The 10,638-nt window shown below is 40.2% G+C and overlaps 1 protein-coding gene across 1 annotated transcript in view; it reads right to left on the bottom strand.

The window, feature by feature from the left end:
• Positions 1-10,321, bottom strand: part of LAX1 (lymphocyte transmembrane adaptor 1) — a 22,721-nt gene extending 12,400 nt beyond the window's left edge. The window contains exons 1-2 of the mRNA XM_044674926.1: positions 10,066-10,321; positions 4,618-4,772 (exon numbers count right to left, since the gene is read on the bottom strand). Of these exons, the coding sequence (XP_044530861.1) occupies positions 4,618-4,772; positions 10,066-10,321 (411 nt within the window). The remainder of the gene's footprint in view (positions 1-4,617; positions 4,773-10,065) is intronic.
• Between the last annotated feature and the right edge of the window lie 317 nt (positions 10,322-10,638).

Raw genomic sequence — 10,638 nt, 5'->3', positions numbered from 1 at the left:
TGGTAAAATTGAATGTAATGGACCTCTGTACCAGCAGCAATACAATGACCCAGGACAATTCTGAGGGATTTATGGTAAAGAATGCTACCCACATTCAGAGGAAGGACTGCAGGAGAGGAAATATATAAGAAAAACAACTGCTTGAACACATGGGTCAGGATGGACATGATTGAGGGTGTGGACTTGAAACTACCACACCAATGCAACTACCAACAATTTGGAAATTGGTCTTGATCAAGGACACATGACAAAACTAGTGGAAATGTGCGTTGGCCATGGGTGGGGGGAATGTGGGGGGTGAAGGGGAAAGGAGGAGCATGAATCATGTAACCATGTTAAAAATGAATATTAATAAATGTTTGAAAAAAAAGAATATGATGTAGGGATAGAGTTAGAGTTCAGGAGAGAGATTAGATGTGAAGACCCTCTCTATTTCTGTTTGTCTGTTTCCATATAACTATAATGATAACTGTCTGTCTGTCTGTCTGTCTCTATCTATTCAGTTCTTCTGTTTAGCTATTCAGTTGGTCTACTCATGTCTGACTTTTTGTGACCCCATTTAGATACTGGAGATGGTTTGTCATTTCCTTCTCCAGCTCATTTGACAAATGAAGAAACCAAGGCAAACAAGATTAAGTGACTTGGTCATGGTTATATAACTAATAAGTGTCCAGGCCAGATTTGAACTCAGGAGGATGAGTTTCTGATTTGGTATTCCATTCATCTATCCAATATGCCACCAAGCTGCCTCTCCCCTACCCACCTGTGTAGACATATAGATATACCCATATATGTATACTTTTAAATACATTTATACATGTATACATATGGGAAGACAATGAGTTCCATCTTGGACATACTATACTTGATGTTCTTCTAAGACATCAAAGTAGAGATGTTCAATAAAAAACTGGTAATGTAGGAAAAGAGTTGGAGTTCAGGAAAGGCATTAAGTCTCTCTCTGCTTCTCTTCGTGTGTGTGTGTGTGTGTGTGTGTGTGTGTGTGTGTATTTATATATAAACACACATATATGGAGACTATATATACATACACAAGCATACCTATATACATAAACATGTATGTTTATACATATAAATACACATATATGCATATACGTATACACATATATGTGTATGAACACACATAAAACAAATATACACATATACTTATATAAATGACTCATGTACATAGAAGTAATAATTAAACCAATGGGAACTGATAAAATGGACAAGGGCATATCGAGAGATGAGGTCCCAGGATAGATAATAAGTATTAAATATAGTACTTGCAAAGACAAAAAAATCAAAATCAAAACCCTTGCTTTTATGGAACTTACAATAAATTCCACCCATTTCTAGTACCTTCATTCACACCACTCTCCTCCTACACATACCACTTAAGCATTATCTACGTAATTTTAGATACATTGATATGGCAGATCTGTTAGAATGTATGTCACGCTAATATATCTTATCATATATCTATAAAACATAATCAGCAACATAACATAACAACATACTGTAATATATTATATTATGTTTTATACTATATCACAGATTTTATTTATTTTATACAAGGAAGGTATTCCTACATCTTGGCAGATGGTTCATAGTAACAATACTTTGCTAATATGGTTACACTGAACTATTTAAAAACAAAACAAAAGAAACAGTTCTTGCAATGTGTGTCTTTTCTAGTTTCTATTCCACACAGGCGTGGATTTGGAGGCAAGGATGCTGTTATATTTAAGAAGTGCTTTCAGTTGCGATGTGATTGTCTTGTGACTCTCTGAAGTAGCTAGTACAAATGTCATTATCCCTCATTTTCCATAAAAGAGAACAGGCTCAGAAAGGTCAAGCAAGCTGCCCAAGATCATACTGTTAATAAATGACCAATTTGGAATGAGCTTAGGCCTGTCTGTCAGTACAGTGTGGCTTCCAGCAAACCATGCTGCCTCACCTAAAATACTACACTGCTGTAATAGGCTGGGCTGGTAGATGTATTTATTTTCCTTTGAGGGAGAAGGAGATTGGGACCTAATGCTTCCTGTACATGCTTGATTCACATTTATCAAGTTCTTGCTGGGTGCTAATAAGACAAAGAATAAGAATTGGGAGGTAGAAAGTTGGGGGTTGTGGAGGGAGAAAAGTGGGAATAGGTCCATAGTTGAGTAAGGGATGAAATCTGTCCATTCTAATATTTTTCCACCCTCATCTGTGTTTGCTTCTCACTCTTCTTTCTCATGAGTTCCTTGGCTTCAGGGAATGAGGGAACAAGGAAAGTCTTGCCTGGGTTTTCATGGATTTTTTGGCAATGGGACTTGGTAACTCAAAACTGAGTGGCAGCTGAGTAGCAATTCACAAAAGCAATTGTAATCCTGAAGGGCAGGCCCTAAAGTCACACTGTCTGTTCCCATGAAATGGAATCCCCAATGTGCTCAGTGTAGGGACTGTGCGCCTGAAAGAAAGTCTCTAAACCCAACTAAAAAGTGGCTCATCCTAAGTGTGATCCAAGGTCACATCTAAAGTTACATCTGGTTTTGCTAATAAAAGCAATATAATAATCCAGGACAATTCTGAGGGACTTAAGAGAAAGAACGCTATCCACATCTAGAGAAAGAACTGTGGGAGGAGAAACGCAGAAGAAAATATATGATTTATCACTTATTTTTCTAGGTATAGGATTTGGGATTTTGGTTTTAAAGGATTGCTCTATTACAAGAATGAACAATTTGGAAACGGATTTTGAGTGATAATATTAATAAACCAGTGAAATTGCTTGTCAACTCTGGGAGTGGGGAGGGAAGAGGGGAGGGAGACAACAAGAATCATGTAACCATGGAAAAAAATTTTTAAATTAAGTTAATTTTTTAAAAAAGTTACATCTGAGACTGCTTCTGATGTTGAAATGCAGATTGATACTCTGTCTGTCTGAACAAAAACCCTAAGTAGCCATACCTCTCAGTTAGTCAATACTTATTAAATGCTGATTTTGTGTCAGGTATTGTCCTAAGTACTGGGAACAATTCAAACAATGTTCAGTTTCCACGCTCATTGCCTTCCTTAGAGTATGCACAGAAAAGACAAATAAAATTAAATGAAATTTAAAAATAGTCCCTTCAAGGAGCTTGTAATAGAATGAGGGAGTGTCAAGAAAACATATATTTTTAAAAGCTATAAATAGGGAAAACAGGAAATAATTAAAAGAAAGGAAGGTCCCAGAATAAAAAAGGGATTGAAAACATCTTCCTGTGGAAGGTGGGATTTTAGTTGGAACTGGAAAGGAATCAGCGAAGTAAATAGATAGCTTGGGAAGAGCATTCCAAGAATGGGGGATAGTCAGGAAAAATACCTGGAGCCAAGGAATGGAGCATCTTGTTTAAGGAGGCCAGTGTCACTGGATTGAAGAATACATGGTAGGAGGTAGAGGTAGTTAGGTGCTCAGTGGATAGAGCACCAGGAGAGGGGGGAGGGGTCCTGGGTTCAAATTGGCCTCGGATACTTCCTAGCTGTGTGACCCCAGGAAAGTCACTCTCAACTCCCATTGCCTAGCCTTTACCACTCTTCTGCCTTGGAGCCAATACTTAGTATTAATTTTAAGACAGAAAGTAAGGGTTTTAAAAATATATGTGTAAGTAAGGGAGTAAGATTTATGAAGACTGGAAAAATGAGGATGTTGAGGGCCATATAAAGAGCATTGAATGATCGATTGAACATTTTGTATTTGATCCTGGAGACAATAGGGAGCCACTGGAGTTTACTGAGTATGGGAGTGACACAGTCAGACCTGCACATTAGTAAAATTACTTCGGTGGCTAAATGAAGGAAAAATTGGAGTGGGGAGAGATTTGAGACAGATGGACCTGATGTGGACTGAAATGCCCTGCAAACCCTGCTAAATAGCTGTAAACAATCAAACGATTACAAACATCGAGTTGATTAGAATGGAGCCATCCATCTTTCATATATGACATACAAGTTGCTTAGATTTACAATTATGAGAAAACTCCTTACTTCAATCTTAACCTAGGTCCTTGGTTGGGGGTGTCTGGACAGCAAGTACAGGGGATTCAGTTTCCAATGACATGGGACTAAGTTCAAACAATGATCAATTTCCACATTCACTGCCTTTCTTAGCCCAGAAAAGAACAAAACTTGATTAAAGTTGACCCAGGGCATTTAACTATCATTAACACCATTTACATTATGGTTTGCTCCCTACAGAGGGCAAATAGAGTGGATGAAGGGTAAAGTGACTTTAGTTTCCTGGAGACACAGGGCAACAACTGCCCAAACAAATCATTCCCTTTTTAGTGACTAATCAAGATAAAAAGCATTCCTGAAAACCTCTACCCACCTTTTACTCTTCAGCTCTCTCTCCCTCTCTAACTTTTACTCTTACCATACCTCCTTACCTCCCTATCTTACCTTAATTACTTACTTACTATACTAGCTACTCTGTTAGTATATTGTCTTATAATAAAGCTTGTTTCATGGGAATGGAGTCAGTTTGAGTCATCAATTAATTCTTTGGACGAGATCCAATTAGCACTGCCCCCATCAGTCCTGCCAGCAGGCTATTGCAATAGTCCAAGCATGAGTTAAAGAGACCTCCACCGTGATGATGATGACGGCTGTATTTGAGGAGAAGAAGGCATATTTGAGAAAGATTATTCCCGAGGTGAAATTAAGAGGCTTTGTAAAGAGATTGGCTATGATAGGGGAGGGGTGAAAGCCAGTGAAGAGTTGAGGATGACATCTTTGTTGTGAGCCTAAGAGATTATGAGGATGATATTATTTGCAATAGTTATAAGGAAGTTAGCAGGGGGAGAGGTATTTAAGGGGGAAAATAATGAGTTCAGTTTTGGATGTGTTGAATTTATGAAGCCTACCAGACATCTAGTTCAAGATATCTGAAGGACAATTGGAAATGTGACATTGGGGATCAGTAGAAGAGAGGTTAGGGCAGGATAGGAAAATTTGAAAATCATTAGAATATATAAAAATAAAATTAAATCCACACTTGCCGATGAAGTTACCAAGTGAAATAGTATAGAGGGCACAGAGAAAAGTACATAGGACAGAACCCTTTGGGACATTTATTTTTAGAAGGTGTGACATGGATGAGGAGCCAGCAAAGTAGACTGAGGAGCTGTTTGATGGGAAAGAAACCCAGAGAGTGGTGTTTCAAAAACCTAGAGAAAAGAGAGGAACCTATCTAATCCAATCCAATAAGTACTCCAACTCTACCGCCTTGACTAAGAATGAGCCAAGATATGAATGACTGAAGCTGTAGTCGGTGCTGGAAAGTTTGGCCAGGGAGGCCTCTGTTACTAAGAGAGATCTGAGTTTCAATAATTGCTAGAAGATGGAAGGAATGGAAAAGGGAAAGATTTAGGATGAAGGGAAGTTTATTGCCCATGGAACAGGCATTCCAGAGGGCACAGTGGAAGGAATTGGATGGTGCTTGGTTGGGGCTTTGAGGTAGGAGTGTTAAATGGGGATGGGAATAAGGAATTGGGAGGTGGGTGATAGGGAATGGAATTTGGATTATGACTGATAGCCTCTCTAAGCAAGAAGCTGCCCAAGTGAATGTAAGCAACGTGGGCACAGGAGACTGTCAGCTCCTTGAGAGCTTTTCTCTTTGTATCTATAGCGCCTAACAGTGCTGGATACATATACGATTCTTAAACGCTTACTGAATTGAATTGGGGATTAACTAATTTTTGTCATGTCTTCTTGACTCCAAGCAGACAGAATTTGAAATGTGCCACATAGCTTTTTGCTGGGAAAATCCCCCACTAAGGCTGCTATCTAGTTTTTACAAAGACACCCACAATCCTTCCACTCTCCGCCTGCAACACAAACCACACAATAGATCCCATCAAGTGTATCTAGATAGTCTCAGTTTTAGTGGCAACAACATTGTCAAGATGAGAGTTTCCCAGAGGAAACTTGTACTCTCCATATAATCTAATGGTGAGGAAAACTCCATCTGCTAGTCCATTAAAGCAAGTCTTTAAATGAACACTCACCCATTGGGGCTACCAACAATCTGTGGGATGGTGGTGTTTTCCATAATCTTCTCTTTGTTCCAGGAGATTAAGGAGTGGGTGTTTCCAGTGTGGGTTAAATTGCCAAAAAAAACACACAAAAACGAACACCTGAATTGGGGAAAGTAGATAATCTATTAGTTCTTTCTAAGTCCACTCTCTTCAATTATCATAGACTTCTCCACTACTCATTTATTGAAATAGGTAGCTAGCCAGCCCCCCCTTTTTTTTTTAACACAGAAAGCCTTTTGAGTTGTTGTTTCCCCAGAGCAAAAGTGAATTTGCCTGTTATTTGTATCTAATGATGCTCAATCTAATTAGCTTATTACCCAGTTAATACCAAACTACATAGAAATCTGCTTGTTTTCTGTGTTCCTTTCTTGTTTCTTCCAGGATCTCCCAATTAAAATCTTTAAAAGATTGTTTTAAACAAGACTCACAGGATTAGAGGATTCAGAGCTGGAGATTATGTAGATCAACTCCTTCTTTTTGCAGATAAGTGAACTGAGACTCAGAGGAGCAACTTGTCCAAAGATCCAGAATAGCTAAGTAGAAAGAATAATAGACTTGGAGTCAGGAAAATCTGGGTTTAAACCCGTAATACTTACTAAATGTGTGACAGATATGTCATTTAACTCTCTGGGCTTCATTTCCCTCATTTATGAAATGATGGAGTTGGACTCAATGACTTTCAAGGTCTCTTCTAACTCTAAATCTCCAATCCTAAATCAAAGAGCCAAAATTCAAATCTATCATCTATTCCACTCAGTCCAGTTGGCTTTCCACTCTAATATGCTGCCTCTCCTACAAAGAAATCTCCTTTTTCTGCATTCCTTTCTTCCCAGTGTTCCTAATCCTACCTTCCATCTTTCCTCAACAAACTTCTTTGTCCCTGTCTTTGCTATCTCTGTCCTGGATTGGTTGACCTAACTAGCTGAACTCCTCCCATGTAGATCCATTCTATATTGCAACCTATGACCTACCTCTGTATCCAGAAGTGGTTTAAGTGACATTTTGTGATCTTTGCTTCCTTGTGAGTGGGCATGTGAGCAAAGAGTGTAGTACATGAAGCATGCAAGAGTGAAGGGAGATGACGAGGTGATAGGAAGCCCTTCTAAGCTGTAGAGCCTCCTTATGCTGTTAGAAGGTAGCTGGTGGCTTTACTGGAATGGAAATAGAAAGTCAGCTACAGGAAGCATCAATACCAATGTGCTGATGTAGCAAGGGGGCACAGGAAGTGCTGAGCAGTGTTTAAAACAAAGGGAGAATAAATATTTTCAGCACTTACTCTGTACTTAGTATTTACCATCTGTTTTGTAGCATGTAATAGGGAGCAGGGAATAAACCACTCTGGATCCCCAGCACAGGAAGGACACATTATTCCACCTGGAATTCTGACACTGTAGGATTAGTTAACTCGCAGTTGGACTTCTCTTTTCTCAGGAATTCAGAAAATGGCAGAACTCACTCAGGTTGTTTTGCCAGTCTACTTTCCACCACCAATAACTGACCCTTCCTTTCCTTCCTTCTTCTCCTGGCAGGATGTAAGCTCCTTGAGGGCAGATATTGTTTCATTTTTGTCTTTGCGTTTCCACACAAAGCACCCTCCAGCACCCAGCACAGAATCTGGGCCCAGGATTTATAAATGCTCTTTGATTGGGACTTGCTAAGGGAAAAGGGTTCTCTCCTGTTCTCAGTAGTCTTCAAAGTGGTTAACATGACTTTACCCCCTTGGTGTCATGCCCCATCAGCCTGAAAATCAGGAAGTTTTTGCCAAAGCATCTGATTTGAATGAAAGGTCCCCTTTTCATTTGGCTAACCTTTATAATATTTATTATTCATTGTTCTATGCAGTGCAGTGAGCATTCTTTTAAGTGTTCTATCTCCAAACCTACTCCCATGTACCTTCTCCTTTCAAATCAGGAACAAAGGAATAAAATGCAACAAAAGAATTAGATACAAATAACCTTTATAACATCTCACTGTGGTCACTTGCCACATCTGTAGACTAACATAAACACTTTTCTTTATGCCTCCTTCCTTCCTCTTTCTATTCTTTTTTTAAACCTTACATTCTCTCTTAATATCAATTCTAAGACAGAAGAGTGGCAAAGGTTAGGCAATGAGTGTTAAGTGACTTGCCCAGGGTCACTAGCTGCTCCTTCCTTCCTTCCTTCCTTCCTTCCTTCCTTCCTTCCTTTCTTTCTTTCTTTCTTTCTTTCTTTCTTTCTTTCTTTCTTTCCTTCTTTCCTTCTTTCCTTCTTTCCTTCTTTCTTTCTTCCTCAACTTAAAAACATTCTTGTCTGGGGCAGCTAGGTGGTTCAGTGGATTGAGAGCCAGGCCTAAAGATAGGAAGTTCTGGGTTCAAATTAGACCTTATATACTTCTAGCTTTGTGACTGTGGGCAAGTCACTTAACTCCCATTGCTTAGCTTTTACCATTCCTCTGCCTTGGAACCAATATATAATATTGATTCTAAGACCAAAGGTAAGGGTTTAAAAACAAAACAAAACAAAACAAAACAACTTCCTTGTGCTGTTCCCCTATGTTCTCCCCTTGCAAATCATTTTTAGGTCTGAACCCAGAGGCAGTATGTTGTGCTGGATAGAGAGCTAGCCTTGAAGCTGGAAAAACCTGGGTTCAAATCACACCTCTAACACAAACTAGCTGTGTGTGACCACCGGGGAAGTCATTTTAACCTCTCAGGCCTCTCAGCAACTCTCTAAATCTAAAAAGAAGCTGCACAGATGTTGCCTGTCATTGGCAGAGGTAGTTTCTTCATCCAGGGAGTCTCCAATAAGGTCATTAACCCTTCTCTAATATCCTATTCCCTTAGAGGAATACCCTTATATTCTGAAGACTTCTAAGGAAAACTTTTTCACACATCTTATAAGTTGGTTTAGATATTTTTCACTCCTTGCTCCCTTCTTTCCTTATTGGGAAAGGGCGGTGTGGGGGGGATGGGGGAGCGGGTCCTAAATTTCATCATCTTCAGGGTGAATGGATGTCTTACTGTCTGGAGCAAGAGGCCAATGGCTTCTGTTCCCCCTTCCCCAAGATTCATTTTCTTTCCCAGAAAAATGAATGTAGATATTCATTCATCATGATGTCCTTCCTCATCATGAACATCCAATTACATTTTCCATTTAGAAATTCAGTCCTCAGTTATAAATCCTCCCTTACATGTGGAGTTAATCCACTGCTCATTTTAGTTTCATAAATCCATTACACTATCTCAATGAGTCTCTGTCTCTCTTTCTCTCTCTGTCTCTGTCTCTGTCTTTGTCTCTCCCCTCAAAAGAGATTGTAGATAAGAAGGAGTCTGGCATCATGGATAAAATGTTAGATTTGAAGTCAGAAAGAGCTGGTTTGAATCTTCTTGTGACATTTCCTAGCTGGGTCACTCTGGGCAAGTTATTTGACTTTTTTTCTCTCCCTTTACTGGGGAGAAGGTAGGTAAGATCCAGGTCTAGAGATGAGAAGTCCAGTGTTCAAATTTGGCCTCAAACACTCTGTACCTCTGTGACCCTGGGCAAGTCACTTAACCCCCCATTGTCTAGCCCTTGTAGCTCTTTTGCCTGGGAATGGATACATAGTATTGATTCTAAGACAGAGGATAAGGTTTTAAAAAACAAAAACAAAAACCCCTTCCCTTCTTAGAATTCATCCTAAGTATCAGTTCCAAGGCAGAAGGGCAGTAAAGGCCAGGCAATTGGGGTACAGTGACTTGCCCAGGGTCACACGGCTAGGAAGTGCCTGTGGCCAGATTTGAGCCCAGGTCTTCCTTACTTCAAGCCTGGCATTCTATCCAGTGTGTCACCTACCTGCCTCGACTGTCTCGTTTTTACAATGACACCGATGAACGAACTTGATTCTAGCCACCCCATCCGTTTTCTCACTCCCCATATAGCAATCTTTTTAAAAAGAAACTTTTCCCCATAAGAAATCTTACCCAGTAGGAAGCAGAAAGGGTAGGTGAGCTTTGAAACTGACAGGAATTCGATTCACCCACAGATCAGTTCTGGATCATAATCTGTCTCTGGGTCAGCTTCTCCCTCTGAGGAGTCTCTTATCTGGAGTTCTAGCACCTCACTGCTGTGAGCCCCTAAAGCACCTAGGTTGCTGGAACAGGTGGGAGGAGACTTGATGAGAAAGAGAGAGACTCCCTCAGCATAAGCCTGAGCGTTGAGCCCACTGAGGGAGGGCACAGTGAAGAGGAAGGGGACATGGGAGTAGGTTTGGAAATAGAGCATTGAAACAAGGTTCATTGCCCATTCTCCTCCTCCTCCTCACTTAGGAAATCTGTCTGTTGTGGGGTTGTTGTTTAAGTCTTTCCTGGGGGGGGGGTGTTGACGTGGATGTGGGTGAGGGTGTGAATCTTTCAGAAGCTTGTCCCTCTTCCCAACCTCCTACCCGCCTGCTCTCTCCATTTCAAATCTGGCCAATATTCACCTCTACCTTTCTTCTGATTATTTTTCCTCCTTTGGAGCTTTGACAACACCATCTTTCCCCCTCCCACTAGTGTACGTGTCACTCTGCCTTTTGCGTCACAGAGATATGTGCATGTCTCACTAGATTCTTGGTA

The sequence above is a fragment of the Gracilinanus agilis genome, chromosome 4, assembly GCF_016433145.1.
Source record: "Gracilinanus agilis isolate LMUSP501 chromosome 4, AgileGrace, whole genome shotgun sequence".
Lineage (NCBI taxonomy): Eukaryota > Metazoa > Chordata > Mammalia > Didelphimorphia > Didelphidae > Gracilinanus > Gracilinanus agilis.
This window is presented reverse-complemented; position numbering and strand designations above follow the sequence as displayed.